This window comes from Lacerta agilis, chromosome 6, assembly GCF_009819535.1.
Source record: "Lacerta agilis isolate rLacAgi1 chromosome 6, rLacAgi1.pri, whole genome shotgun sequence".
Taxonomy (NCBI): domain Eukaryota; kingdom Metazoa; phylum Chordata; class Lepidosauria; order Squamata; family Lacertidae; genus Lacerta; species Lacerta agilis.
Genome location: NC_046317.1, coordinates 75,958,129 through 75,972,943, shown reverse-complemented (window position 1 = coordinate 75,972,943; position 14,815 = coordinate 75,958,129). Strand labels below are relative to the sequence as shown.

General features: G+C 41.2%; 1 protein-coding gene across 3 annotated transcripts in view; it reads right to left on the bottom strand.

Moving 5' to 3' along the window:
* ARFGEF2 (ADP ribosylation factor guanine nucleotide exchange factor 2) overlaps positions 1 to 14,815 on the bottom strand; it is a 48,121-nt gene that overhangs the window by 16,793 nt on the left and 16,513 nt on the right. For 2 of the 3 annotated variants that reach the window (XM_033153504.1, XM_033153502.1), the window contains exons 7-20: positions 14,686 to 14,757; positions 14,212 to 14,375; positions 13,057 to 13,187; positions 11,391 to 11,625; positions 11,051 to 11,150; positions 9,862 to 10,001; positions 9,290 to 9,398; positions 8,202 to 8,403; positions 7,227 to 7,338; positions 6,593 to 6,798; positions 5,184 to 5,268; positions 4,914 to 5,085; positions 736 to 887; positions 247 to 375 (exon numbers count right to left, since the gene is read on the bottom strand). In XM_033153504.1, the coding sequence (XP_033009395.1) occupies positions 247 to 375; positions 736 to 887; positions 4,914 to 5,085; positions 5,184 to 5,268; positions 6,593 to 6,798; positions 7,227 to 7,338; positions 8,202 to 8,403; positions 9,290 to 9,398; positions 9,862 to 10,001; positions 11,051 to 11,150; positions 11,391 to 11,625; positions 13,057 to 13,187; positions 14,212 to 14,375; positions 14,686 to 14,757 (2,009 nt within the window). The remainder of the gene's footprint in view (positions 1 to 246; positions 376 to 735; positions 888 to 4,913; positions 5,086 to 5,183; positions 5,269 to 6,592; positions 6,799 to 7,226; positions 7,339 to 8,201; positions 8,404 to 9,289; positions 9,399 to 9,861; positions 10,002 to 11,050; positions 11,151 to 11,390; positions 11,626 to 13,056; positions 13,188 to 14,211; positions 14,376 to 14,685; positions 14,758 to 14,815) is intronic. The other variant, XM_033153503.1, reaches the window with a different exon arrangement.

The window sequence follows — 14,815 nt, the reverse complement described above, 5'->3', positions numbered from 1 at the left end:
CTGTGGATGGAATAATCTTTTAAAGCAGGTAAAAAGGGAATAGGATGGCTATTCTGCAGTGTTTTCTAAACATCAAAATCTCTGAGGCACCCTGAAGATCTCTAGATCAGTGTGCATTTTGGAGAGATCTTGCTTTGGCTCAAACAAGCCCCAAATCTGACAGAAGGCTTCGGTTCCTGGGTTGAGGATTCATACAACTCTTTTTGCACACCCCTACTACATACAGCAAGCCTACTCTATACCAACCTGCATGCCAAAAATGCAGGCTATTCGGATGGCGCAGCGTATTCCTTCCAAGCATAATGATGCAACTTCAGTGTCATCACAGTTCTGAAGACCCACGCTATAAGCAGCCAGTAACGGAGTCCACACAAGCTATTTAAAAAAGGATGGGGAGAGGAAGAAGGGGGAGGCTTTAGTCAATTTGGCTTTTTTTTTAATCCAAACGTATTTTGCCCCAGAAAGTTATTTAATGTAAATATAACTCATGTCAAAAAGGAACTGTTGTACATCATGTGACATAGACCAGGAACATAACAATATTTTTGACAATCTTGACTATCTTCTGACTGTACCTTCTCCCCTCCATTATTTCACACATGTTAAGTCTATCACTGCACGGCCCCCCGCAAACCCACTGTTTCTTAAATGAATGCTGTGCAAATATGATCCCAAGACAAAAGGATGCTTAGGAAGCCTGACCTCTGGTTTCCATGACTTCTGTTCCATACTCACTTTGAACATGGGCCTGACATGATCCAGGTGAGTTGCACTAGTAAAAGGTGCCTTTGCATGGCTTACTGCCTCCATTAGAGCTTTAGCTGTCTTTGCCATTTGCTCCATCTCCAGGTTGTACAACAACCTTCGCTGCTTCTCACTGGCTACATCTAAAAAAAACAAAACCCAAACCCACCAGAAAGCTGCATTAAATATCTTTTGGCACACCTACATCACATTCCAGACAAATCAAGAGTATGTAATCTTTAAAAAACAAATCCTTCTTCCCATATCCACCAAAAAAATTATGTGCAACTTAAGAAATCCATGCATAATTGAATATACAGTCGTATCTCAGGTTATGTACACTTACAGTTGTGTACTTTTCGGGTTACGAACTCCGCTAACCCGGAAGTGCAACCCGAAGCATGCGCGATTCGCGCATGCGCAGAAGTGTGTTTGCGGTCTGCACATGCGCAAAAGCCATTTTTCGGGTTTTTCGACGAATTATTCAGGTAACGTCCTTTTCGGGTTATGTACTGTAACCCGGAATGAATTAAGGACGTAACCCGGGGTACCACTGTATTAAATACTGAGGATGTAATAATAAAGTGAGTTTCATTTTCATTATGTTTCTGCTTCACTTCCCAGAAAAGACCAATCTAAATCATACATTTCACACTCAGAACGTATCATTCCTTCAGAATCTCTCGGTTTCAGTTAAACATTATAACAATTATAGTGTTACTCCTTGATGAAGTCATGATGTTTACCAGTGCTGATTCAACCTTATCTGCCATTTTAGAAGTGGCAAATGACCCACTATTCAAGTTGTGTTACTCTGGCTGGCCCCAAGCAGCTGTAGCAAGAAAATAAGCCTTTTGGTGCTGCTTCATTTTGACCTTTTTTACCCTGTTGCAGAAGTGGGGAAAAGAACTGACACAATTGCTTTGTTCCCTCGGGTAAATGTGAAGAAATCCTGCAGTGTTTGAGTGTGCAACGGTTGCTGTCAGTCTGTTGTTCTGCTGCCACAGCTCCCAGTACAGCTTTTGGAAGGAGGTAACAGAGGACTGTTACCAATGTTCACTTAGACCCAGCCATACGTAATATGCTTTACTGTTACTACTGTTACTATTGCTTTATCTGAGTCGTGATGGGAGGAGGAGGTGCAGAAAAAGACATCCCCAAGGGAACAGAGACACTTGATCGGGTATTTTGGGGAAAGTTTTGTTGGGAGTTTTTGCTGTTACTGATACTAATTTTTTGTATCTTAATTTTTATGTGGCAATTGTTCAGTTTGGTTATGTAGTTTTGATGTGTTTTATTTATTTAATAGGAATAGGAATAATTTATTATTGGCCAAGTACATTTTCCAACATACTTGGAATTTGTTTCGGCTACATTGCAATGTAAACATACAGACACTGTTCCTCTCACAATACAAAGAAGTAAAGAAACCCCACCCATATTTTACCTCCCCTTAAGCTATACAACTACGAATTTAACAATTTAATGGCACAAGGGAAAAAACTATTCTTGTGCCTGGCCGATTTTGTATATGAAGTCCTGTAGCGACGTCCAGATGGAAGTAAATCAAGCAGATGATGACCGGGATGTAAAGGATCTGCTACAATTCTCTCTGCTCTCTTCCTTACTCGGGTAGCATAAATTGTCTCTATTGAAGGCAAGCTAACACCAATTACCCTTTCTGCAATTCTTACAGCTCGTTGGAGCTTTTTCTTGTCTCTCTTAGAGGCTGTACCGTACCAAGCTGTTATAGAATTACAGAGAACAGTTTCAATGATGCCTCTGTAGAATTGAATCAACACTTCCTGGGACAATTTAAATTTCCTTAGTTGACGCAGGAAATACAGCCTCTGGTGGACCTTTTTAATAATACTATTGATGTTGCTTGACCAATTTAAGTTATAAGAAATTATGGAGCCCAGGAACTTAAAGGACTCTACTATTACAACCATGTTACCAAGAATGGAAAGTGGTGGCAGAACAGAAGAGTGCCTTCTGAAATCAATTACCATTTCTACTGTCTTTTGGATATTTAGTACCAAATTATTTTCGGTGCACCACGAAACAAGATGGTCTACTTCCCGCCTATACACAGATTCATCGTCCTCCTGGATAAGCCCAATAACTGTTGTGTCATCAGCAAATTTCAAGATCTTAACCGATGGATCAGTTGAGGTACATTCATTTGTGTATAGAGAGAAAAGAAGTGGGGAAAGGACACACCCCTGGGGAGCACCGATATTGATGGTATTGTTGCTCAATATAATTTTCCCCAACCTCACCTGCTGCCTCCTGTCCGTTAAAAAGCTGTATATCCATCGGCAAACAGGGGCAGGTAAATTGAGATGAATTAATTTAGAAAACAATTTAGATGGTACAATAGTATTAAAAGCTGAGCTAAAGTCCACAAACAGAACTCGTACATAGGTCCGCAAGGAATCCAGGTGTTGCAGGATGTAGTGCACTGCCATGTTGATTGTATCATCTACTGACCTATTAGCTCGATAAGCAAATTGCAGAGGATCCAGCAAGGGATCAGTAACGTCTTTCAAGTAGGCCAGCACTAGTCTCTCAAATACTTTCATTACCACAGATGTTAAAGCAACTGGTCTATTATCGTTCATCACACTGATGGAAGGCTTCTTAGGTACAGGAATGATGACAGAATGTTTAAAGCATGAAGGGACTCTACACAACTCCAAAGAACGATTAAATATCTGTGTGAGGATCGGAGCCAATTGTGCTGCACACACTTTCAAGCAACGAGGAGTCACACCGTCTGCGCCTGTATGATTTTTATGACTATTTTGCTATGTTTGTAACTATGTAAATCTTTTCATATTGTAAGCCGCCTTGAGCATTGTTTTAACCAAGGGTCAGCAAACTTTTTCAGCAGGGGGCCAGTCCACTGTCCCTCAGACTTTGTGGGGGGGGGGCGGACTATATTTTGGGGGGGGGGAATGAACGAATTCCTATGCCCCACAAATAACCCAGAGATGCATTTTAAATAAAAGCACACATTCTACTCATGTAAAAACATGATGATTCCCAGACCGTCCGCGGGCCGCATTTAGAAGGCGATTGGGCCGCATCCGGCCCCCGAGCCTTAGTTTACGGACCCCTGGTTTAACTGTGGAAAGGCAGCATACCAATAAAATGATGATGATGATGATGTGGGAAGAGTGGCCACTCGGTGACTACACTTTTCTTAAGCCCAGCCCTTAGGAATCACTTCACCCAGCAGGATGGGCAGCTTAACATGCCAGTGAAGCTTTCCTGAGGAAGCCACAATGTGCAAGAATCTCATTCCCCTCATCTGAGCCTCCTCAACTAAGCTTTGCATCAAGAAGAGATCATCTGTTTTAAGCAGCTACATTCCTGTACTTTTTCTTTCCTGTGGCAATGCTTTGACTTTTAGGCTGCAATCCTACACACATGTACCTGGGAGCAAGTTCTCTTGGACTCAGCGGGACTTACTACTGAGTAGATAAGTACAGGAGCATGCTGTTCATCTCATTTCAATCTTCTACAGACAGCATGAAATAAAAGTACTTTATATGTCAGCTTGAAACAATCTCCCACCTAACTCCGTCAGGTAAAGAGGTGTGCTGCTGAACATTCAACGAACACAGAAACATAGGCCTGGAACAACCCTAGTGTGCTCCAGATGTTTGGAACAACAACTGCAACCAGCCCCAGTCAGGATGGTCAATAGGCATGGTGGGATGATGTGAGTTGTAGTCCAAAATTTTTGAAGGGGAATTTTGGGCAGGAAAGGAAGCCTGCTAAGTCTAAAGCACCTGCTCCAATGCAAGGTCAGCCAGACCAGCATCAGACTATTTCCCTCTTGTTTCCACAACACCTGGAACCAGCTGCTGCTCCTTCAAGAAGCCCAGACTGGCAGCATATGAGTTAAGACTGTTTCACCCTCACAACAACTTTCTGAGGCAGCTGTGGCTAAAAGATACACTGGCCCAAAGTGGTCCAAATGATGACAGAGCAAGGATCTGAACCCAGAGTTCTTTAGTCAATATCCTCTGTCCACTATACCGCCTTGGTTATGCTAAGTATCCTCTGTGCCAACAACAGGAAGTTAGCAAGTTGAACAATGAAAACATACTAAACAAAAAGCCTAGGATTATTGAGGGTTCGGGGTCAAAACATCATACTTGGCTTAGTAGATTTTGGTGTGATTGCATATTCTTTCGCGTCCTTCATTGCAATTTTCTTCCCTTCTATTTCATCATAGATGGTAGATAAATACTCTTCTGGAAGGTCTTTGCTGTCATTGATCCCACGATTCATTTTTATATATTGCTCTTTCGTCATCTTATTCTTCACCTGTTACGGCAAAACAGTCAAAAGCTGGTAAAGAAGTTTTGAGTTACGCGAAAGCCCCTTTGCAACCATTCTGTTTCATTATATACATACACACATACCTGGGGACTGTGCAAGTCTGTTGTCAACATTATAATAGAATATGCTAGAACGTAAGCTGTGTCGGCACTAGCAAACAGAATTTGACTGGGGAAAAAAGAAAAGCAGGTTTTTAGAATCCTAGATCTTGTTATTATCATCTCTTCATGTGTGCATTTGCAAAACACCATTAGAAACTCTATTATAGCATTTCCTACTGAAATGTAGACGCTGTTCATTGAGCTGTGACTATAGACTGCCTCGGAGTCCATAACAATTTGGCAAAATATCAACAGGGAACTGCCAAGCAGGACAATTCTCACTGTGTTCATCTGGAAAATAGCTATGCTTGCAGAATATCTAGCACTGGGAACCAGCAGCCAAATTCTTCCTGAGCTCTTCCAAATCCAATGCCTCCCCCAGTGATCAAGGGTCAAATTGCAGTGCCATTCAGGCAATTACTGATTGTACGAATGGCTTTTTAAGAAAGAAGATAATTCAGGTGTGGTACCCCTCACCAGTTTCTCATCAGAAAAAAAAATGGTAATTGTCCTGACCTGACAGAAATGAGAGCAAGGAACATGGTTTGTCTGTCTCTGAATTTTGTGTTTCAGCATTCTCTGTGCACCCTTGCCCTGTTTGATCACTGACCTTGATTGTTCTGAAACACTGGAAATAATGTCAGTCAGGAAAAGATGAGTGCCTTGAGGCGAGGCAGGAGGAAAAGAAACAATTAGTTTTAAATTTATTTTTAGGCCTAGAGTTTTGAGGATGGAGAAAAAATGCTTTGTTTTTAAGATATTCAATTATCTTATTGCAAGAATTCCCAGTAAGAGAGTGGGAATCGGAGAAAATGCTTTAAATTTACTATATTTTTCTACTGTTTTTAGTATCATTTTTATACTAGAGCTGAAACAATGTTCATGATGTAAGTGTATGTGTGTAAATAATAAAGAGCCTTAAACATTCCTACTGGATACATGACTTAAGCTATGTCAGGAACAAGTGACCTTATTCTATGTAAGGTGGTCCTGTCTGAAGTATTCATCAAATTCGGCTTCCGGTTGATTTCTTTCAAAGTTGCTGCCAAGTTCTAATTGATTGGGGCAGGGGGAAATTCTCATATATAATAAAAGCAAGGTGTTGAGGATGCTAAAAGTTAGGTACAGATACACTTCCCTAATTTTCTTACGATTCTATGGTCTGGCTACAGAAAGGTTTTGTTTTTAGAATATGTCAGCCATATCCTTTTTTAAATAATAATAATAATAATATGGTATTCTACGCATGGTATTCTACAAATTGCTTTTGCATAATGAGCTGGATGAGTAAGGCTACCTGGCTAGTCTTACTAAACCATATCTTCTCCCAACCGCTGCTTTCAAAAACGCACTCATTTCTATTATGATTTGTCCAATAGGTTTCAAGTTACCCTTGGTTGCATTCAATATATCTAGCAGCAAATTTTTCCATTAGTCTGTCAATCTTCTGAGCTTCACCAGGTAACCGAAATCCTTCCAGAAATATGCGTAAAGCAGAGACAAAGTCTTTTCCGCAGAAATCAAGCAGGTCTACGTAGGCGTACATCACCTCCTTGTTAAACTTGTTACTGTCCCCCAGAAATTCTCCCACCTGGCTCTAACAGAAAACAAATCAAAGGAAGGAAGGAAGAGAAACGTATGAAGGTAGCAACTTTGATAATTTCCCTTCTTACATTCCAAATATATTACATTACATTACATTACAAAATCATCATGCTTCACCATCACATTCATCACATTCACTTTGTGTTGTGATCCGCCCTGTGATCTCTGAATGAAAGGCATATACAAATTTAATTAACTATAATGATAATAATGAAGTGATTAAGGACTTTTGTCCCTCTATTAAATATCATTAGCTGTCAATCTGGTTATCAATGCCTGGTCCTGAAACGCCACCAAAAGCCTCATTAGTGTGATATTTACACACTCACATCCCCACATGGAAACAGCTGTGAAAAGCATGTATGTGTATAGCATTAACAAAAGCATGTGATTTTTGAACAATGTAAGATTTAGCCTTACAGAACTCAGCCGCTCTTCCTGATGCAGAAACTGTGCTATGTCTTCTGCTGTTACACCAAGCATTCCCTGTTCCTGCAAATACTGCAGTCCTCTCTTGGACTTTTTATTAAACCTATAGTTTAGAGACAGGACAAGGAGGAAAAGGATTGATCAATCTGATAGTCTCCTGAACTCTCAAACACTGACAGAAAATATCAGAAAACAATTAGGTTTAGATTAATTCTTATTTATTTTATTGTGATATTTTGACTTCCCCTTGCAGCCCTAGCAGGCCCCTTTCTAAAATGTACAGTCAAAAACTTATGAACTACAAACCAGAGTGAAACTTGAACTGGGAATCCCAGGACTTCATATAGAAATATACTGACAGCACTGTATAATTTTAAGGGATAGTAATGGCCAATTTAGCCACAAAAAACAGAAAGCAGGTGTTTGCTTTTAAAGGGAGTTTTACAAGTTGTAAGAATGGACAAAACGAATGGGAAGGAGTTACTGATTTTAATGTATTGCTCAGTAGGATGGAATTGGCTGAGTAGGCAAAGAAATGTTAAATCAACTGAACAGAAATGTTTAGCAATCTTTGTCAAACATTTATATATTTCCTAAAATGTATAGACAGCTTCATTTTGTAAGCCGCTCTAGGGTTTTTTTCAAAGATAAAATCAGAAAATCGGGGGGGGGGGATTCGAGTACATTAAAACATACAAGAAGTTAAAATACTAAAACAGCTTAAAATTCACATTTGCACTCTTATGTATTCTGAAAAATGGGAAATTTACTGAATGAATAAAAATGCCAAACACTCAATGCAATAAATTATTTGGCACCAATCTGAAGTTCAGTTCTTGTTGATTGCTTGGTACCAGCTTCCTTTTTTTCCACTGTTAAAATGCACAGCAAATAAAGCAGTAAAAAGTTAAAAAGTTCGATTAGAAAAGCCATTTTAAAGCTATTTTAGCAATAGGTTCAACTCACAGTTCAATCCCGTGCTCAATTATCTCTTTTTGTTGCTTTATCACCTCAAATTGTTCAGGATCATCAGGGACAGCAGTCTGGGTGCCAACACTTCCAACTCCAGAGGAGACCGTTGAATCTAACGAGCTTGCGCTACTTCTTCTTCCCCCAATATCTAAACATTTGACTTCCCCCATTTCATGTTCTGAAGGCTTGTCTGGACCTGCATGTAAAAAAGGGACGTAAACACATATTCCCAAATAACGCATAAGTAAAAGCGTGTGGGCTCTCCAAATGGACGGACACTCACACCAGCCTTGTGGTCTTACACACAGCTCAAGAGGTCAGCCAAGACACCCAGCCACTATCTTCCAAGTTTCCCACCAGTCTAGCAGTTGTCTTCCTGCAGGGAGTACTGAGGTACTCTGAGACCATTCTGGGCAAACCATGCCCACCTGTCAGTCAGCTGACGTCATATGACATCATGCATGGACACCTGTGATCTCCAATCGAATCACTAAGTGCCAAGGTTGGATATAAGTGATCTCAGTCCTAGGCACCACAGTGCAAAGATGGAGATAAACACAGTAGCCCCACGGCGCTAGGATCAGATATAGACCTCTACCAGCTGCCATGGGCTGAGCTTTGTACTACCTGACGGTGTATGACTGACATGGGTTTCCATGCCCATCTGTCAAAAATGGCCCACAGGGGGTAGGCCAGTTTCCCACCTCTGATCTAGATAAAGAGCCACAGTTGCCCAGTCACAAAGGGATCTTTCATCTTGCTAATCCACGAAAGCAAGTGGGGAGGGTGCTATTGCGTTCAGGGCCTGCTTGTGGGCTTCCAATACGCAGCTGGTGAGAATGGGATGCCGGATTTTTGCCTGCTCAAGGAGGGCTCTTCTCATGTTCTTAATTATTCACTGGCAATCCCCCGATATTAAAAAGTCACAAAACCTGCACCAGAAAATTCTAATTCTATGATAATACAAGGCTTAAAATAAGAAGCCAGCTTTAGGTAACATGTACGAAGCCACAAATCATTTCACTCCGGCTTCCAGCTATTTTAAGTAGGGTTTTGGATACAGAAAAGGACCGATTTCTCACCAACGCTGGCCTGATGGTTGGGGTTCACATATAGGTCTTTGCTCCATTCTACCATGCACTTTAATATAGAGACCAAACATTCAAGACCTTTCTTCCGTAGGCTTAGTTCCTGTACACAAAATGCGGAGAAAGAACAATTACAGTGTAAACAGGTTGAGATCTTGGGAACCTCAGAATATTAAAAATGAAAAAAGCCATAGCCTTTCAGCTATTTGGGGCCTAAGTTGTTTTTGCCTTTAAATGCTACTGCAAATACTTGGAATTTGGTTTGGGAACCAACCGATAACCAATGCAGCTTTTTTAAAATTGAGGTTATGCGAGCTCTAAGTGGAACCCCAACCAGTAATCTGGCTGCTGCATTTTGGACCAGTTATCTTCAAGGGCATTGCTTTACACTTCTACTCAAGTTTGGCTCCATGTTCATTGTCATGAAACTAAGTGCACTCCTAAACTCTTTGTGAGCAAATACCATTGGGTGGGATACATACAGGATACTAACACAAAGCTGCCAATATACTTAACTGAGAGCAAGCATCACTGAACACAGTGGGAATTGCATGGATGAGTCTTACCTGCAGCGGTGTCATGCCTAACTCATGTCCACTCCTTCCCTGGGCAATTTTAGATAAGTCATTTACTAGCCGTTCAAAAATATTAGCAGCATTCAAATCACAGTCATAGTTCACATATATGTCCACTACACACTGAGCATCTAAAACAAAACAAAACAAAAAATACATTATGGAAATTGAGTTGTCTGGGAACAATGTATGCAGACAACAGACTATTGTGACAGGATCCCCCCCCCCCAATTTAATACCTATGAAACGTAGTGGGGAAAAGGGTGAGGAAGGGATAATAAAAGCCATTGTTTGCATTATTATATCAGAGCTGGGTTACATTTTCTGAACTATTTCCCCCACATCAAAAAAGGCCTGCACTAGTAGCAAAAAGCAAGACTAGGGCTGTGTGCATATGCACTGGTGGGAGAGCCAGGCTTGCTCCAATGGTGCATCTGTGCAACTCTGACCTTGTCACAGCAATGCCCCATGCCTGCCACATCCAGGTAACAAGCAATTTTGGTGTCAGGAAGGACGCTCCACCCCACCCCACCAGCCACTGCTGGAAGGCAGAAAATACCCAGTTGGCATCCAAACGCCTTGAAGACCCCTTTCCCCACCAATTCTTTGCCTCCATATTCCAAACACACCCAGTGTCTGCCCTTTGGCTGAACTGGACATTGGTTGAACTGGACACGAGAGAGTCCCTGCATAGCCAGAAAGCACAGTGGATTGATTACCTTGAACCAGTCACTACCAGTCTTTAGCGGACTTACCACTTGTTACGGGGATAAACACTGCAAAACACTTAGCACAGTGAAAGACACCTACATTAGCTGTTTTTATTCCCTCCTGCTCCACCTGACATTTTCACAGGGCTACTGTACTTCTTATCCCCTCTTGTTTCTCCTGGGCTCCACCAACCTCATAGCGCAGGGATGCATTGTGGTGCATAATGGTCTTAGCAAATGTGTTTGGGAAATGCTTCAGGTACACACTCTGGGGTCACATTCCAACAAAAAAAGTGCCCAGACTAATATTATTAGTGTGTGTGTGGTGTTTGTGGGTGTGTTGCCTCATGGCACTTTGATATATTTATTTTGTTATCACTTCTATACAGTTTGCCTATACGTCTTCTATTCATTCTTGATATTCTAAACAAGCAGAAAGGGAAAATTTATTGATGATGTTATAAAATTACCTGCAGAAATTCTAGTCAAGGTCTGAATTACCATCCATTTGTGCTCAAAGGAACTGGAAGAGGTTTCTAAAATGTTCAGGAAGATCTCTTTGAAAAATACCTGTTGAATACAAATAGGAAAAGTAGGTGCAAGTTCTGTACCCCAGGCATACATTCCAAAGATATAGTTAAAAGTTCTGAACACACACACACACACACACACACACACACAAATTCAAATACAGAACATACCGGGTTGATTCATGATCCATAGGCAGAGACAGTTTCATATTACTATTGAACTGAACTTAAGGAGAGTATTAAGCATCTGAAGCAAGAGAAAAAACCAAAACCTGCTTACCTCAATCTGCATTTTCAAATGGGTCTTAAAGTTTGAGAGAAGGGTGAGGAAGATGGCAAGGGAGAGCTCAAAGACGTCAGGAACGGAAGATACTCCATTTTTAGATAATGCTACACAGAGGTATTGCTTGATTGCATTTATAAACATTTCATGTGTCCTGAAGACCGGACCAGCATTTTGCAAAACAGAAAGCAACAGCTGGAGAGACACTATTTTAGAGCGTAGTTCATGGGATCTAAAAATAGTAAGCAGAAGAACAGAGTCAAAACAGTATCTTGTTATAAGCTCTTTGTGTGTTATAAGAGTAGAGGTTGCCCTACCTAAATGATGTCCTCCAGATCTCACGGACTCCAATGCCAGTCAGACCTAACCAACATAGCCAATGGTCAGGAGTAATGGTAGTGGCGGTGCATAGAATCGGGCTGTGTGTGTGTGTGTGTGTGTGTGGAAGATGCAACATTGTCTATGGAGCATGTCTGATGTACTGAAACATTTGACTGTCTTTCAATGTTCACAAGAGAGTAGTTTTTAGATGATTTCACCACACTTAACAAAGAAGCTAACCTTTAAGCTTTCCTTTCCTTTGTAATAAGACACACACACCCCACCATGGACAGCACTGCATGCTAACAATGCTTGAGGGTCACTTAGTTCCACTGAAGGCATCAAAGTTTATCATGCCTGTCAGGGAACTGTCCCCGGCTCAGGGCAGGGTGGTGGGTAGGCTCTCGGGATGTTACAGAGAGCCCCAGCAGCACCTCCTTGTCTAGTGGAGGAAACAGCAAGGTCTCCAGCGGGGAGGGGCAGGCAGCTTTGGGTCTTGAGAGCAGAGGGTCTGGGGATGTTGGAGAGACCCTGCACTCCCCTCACTCAGCGGGCAAGGAGGGAGAGGAGACACGCTATTTCCGGCGCCCCAAGTGTGCAGAGAGGTGAAACGCAAGGAGGGGAGGCGGAGATTTGGGATACCGAAACTCTTATGTTGGGGTCACAGCTGGAAGGGGCCACTCCCGGATTCTGCGAGTGACTGATACAGACATGAACTTGTAGCTCTGCACTGTAAATAGCATGCACAATAAACCTGTGAGAAGACGGTTTGGAGTCTTGCCTGGTTACTCGCGAGCAACCACCCCACGGACCTTACAATGCCCTTTACAGATGCTGAATCCCTTTGAACCTTCATTCATTTCCCAGCACAAGAAATACAGCAACTTCTATCAGCCAGAATCATCTCACAGCCCTGAGCCTTCTGTCATCTCTACAACTTAATTTCACTCTCTCTCACACACACACACAAATCTTACTTGACAGCAAACGTACAAATCAAGTAGTGAACCTATACACAAAGTAAGTCTCCCTCTGCTGCAGAGGAGAGAATATGTTTTGTCTCTCTTTGAAGTCAAGGCATGCAGCTGTTCCCTTGGGCATGTATCAGAATTCAGACTTGGTCCAGCAATCATGGATCACTTTAGAAAAACTTGACTTAGCAGTTTCATAAAAGAGGAAGGTTTACACCCAAGATAAGTAAGGCTACAATATACTATACACCAACGCAACCATACATGCAGTCTGATAGCTAATTAAATTATGAATGCATTTTTAACAGTGTTACTTCAGATCTCATTCTGGATAGTGTACAAATCAATAAATGTAGTATTTTCTTTTTTACTTGGGATCTGGAGGTCCATCACCAAGCGGTTTCATCGAAAGCTTGCACAGTGACCGAAACACAAGGAAAGCATCCTTCTGAAGGATATGGGAGAATCTGGCAGCTGCCTGAGGTCCAGGCACATCAGTTTCCTAGACAAAGAAACAAAGGAATTAGTTTGGATTCAGCCACAAACACATATGAACAAGTAGCATTTGAATTACACTTATATTTTGTTGAGATCAGTTTTAAAAAGGAAATAAAAGTCTTGCTCAGATTAATGCTGCACCATGTAAGCCTTGGGCTTGTGCACTCCCCTCTGACATGGCTGTAAGTCTTGAGTTCTGAGGCATGCACTTCAAATTAAGCGCAGCTTATTATGATGTCTGGACTCGGACAAACACTGATAATTATGGTTTCTTGAAACATAGCCACCTTCAAACTATAGTTTATGAAGCTGTCCCCCCCCCCACCAACTATTAGCTAACTATTCTAAACAAAGAAGCAGGTGTTTCTGATCATATTCCCACGCCAAAAGTGGAAAGAGGTGCACAAGTCCATGGTTCACGCAGGCTCAGGCTCATAATATTCAACCAAGGTTTAGCATTACATTCAAATGCAGTTGCTTGAGCAGAAGGAAAACTGTGTATATTGTCAGATTTGGTTACATCAAGCACAACAGCCCCTGCAAAAGAAATGGCACATAGAAAACAATTAAGCCTTTACCATTCCACTACAGAAGGGCTACAGCTCAGTAGAACGCATGATTTGCATGCAGAAGGTCCTACATTCAATCCCTGGCTTCTCCACACAGGTCTGGAAAGTTGCTGTTTGTCACTGCACATAAAACTGAGGTAGATTGACTAAAGGTCGTACTTTGTCTCAAGCAGCTTTTTATTTTTATTTTACAGCCCTGTTAAAGTAAGGCTTTGCTTTCAAGAACAAGACTGAATAAGGATTGTCATATAATCTTCATATTATATTAAGCTTCATGATAACTTCATGATAATATGTACCCAAATCACATTTCTATGGAAAATCTATTAAAGTAGTGGGGATATGTCCTTTCACACATTTTGATGTGCGAGTATCCTGTGGTCCAACTGATCTCCTACCAATTAATCTCAGAAAGTTAGGAGCTTTGCATTACGTTTACTGTACACTTAAATCTCCTACCAGATTATCCGTGGAGGAGACAGACTGTCTATCATCAGGAATTCCATTTGCTTGTGTGTTTTCATTAATACCACCAGGAGAGGCAGGAACTGCACTTGCCAAGTCAGATAAAATCCTAACCGATTCAGGAAGAGACTGCTTTTTCATTTCTTCTTCTAAAGAAGCTGTAGGAGGGGGGGAAACGCAGTAAAACATTTTTATGAACAGCATCCTCGATATATAATCTCATTCACACCAGCTAAAAGAAAGGGGGGGGAAGTACTGCTAAACTATTAGATAGTACTTATCCTATCTTATATATGGAAGATTAGTAGGTATAGAATCATATCAGTGGCAAGTCAATAACACTACTCCTGCACAGAATTCTAATATACTTTTCTAATGATTTGTAATCTTGGAGGAAAGGTTTTTAAGAATGAGTCAATCTCTTAGGAAAGGGATGAAGAAAGACAGACTTCCCCAAATAAATTTTACCTCTAACTGCAGATGTCACCACATCCTCCAAGATTCCTTTAACAATTTCTTTGCCTTCATCAGTTTCTTCTTCTAATAAAACAATAAGTCATTTGAAAAAAGTTGCAATTTAGCCTTCTCTTTTAAAATA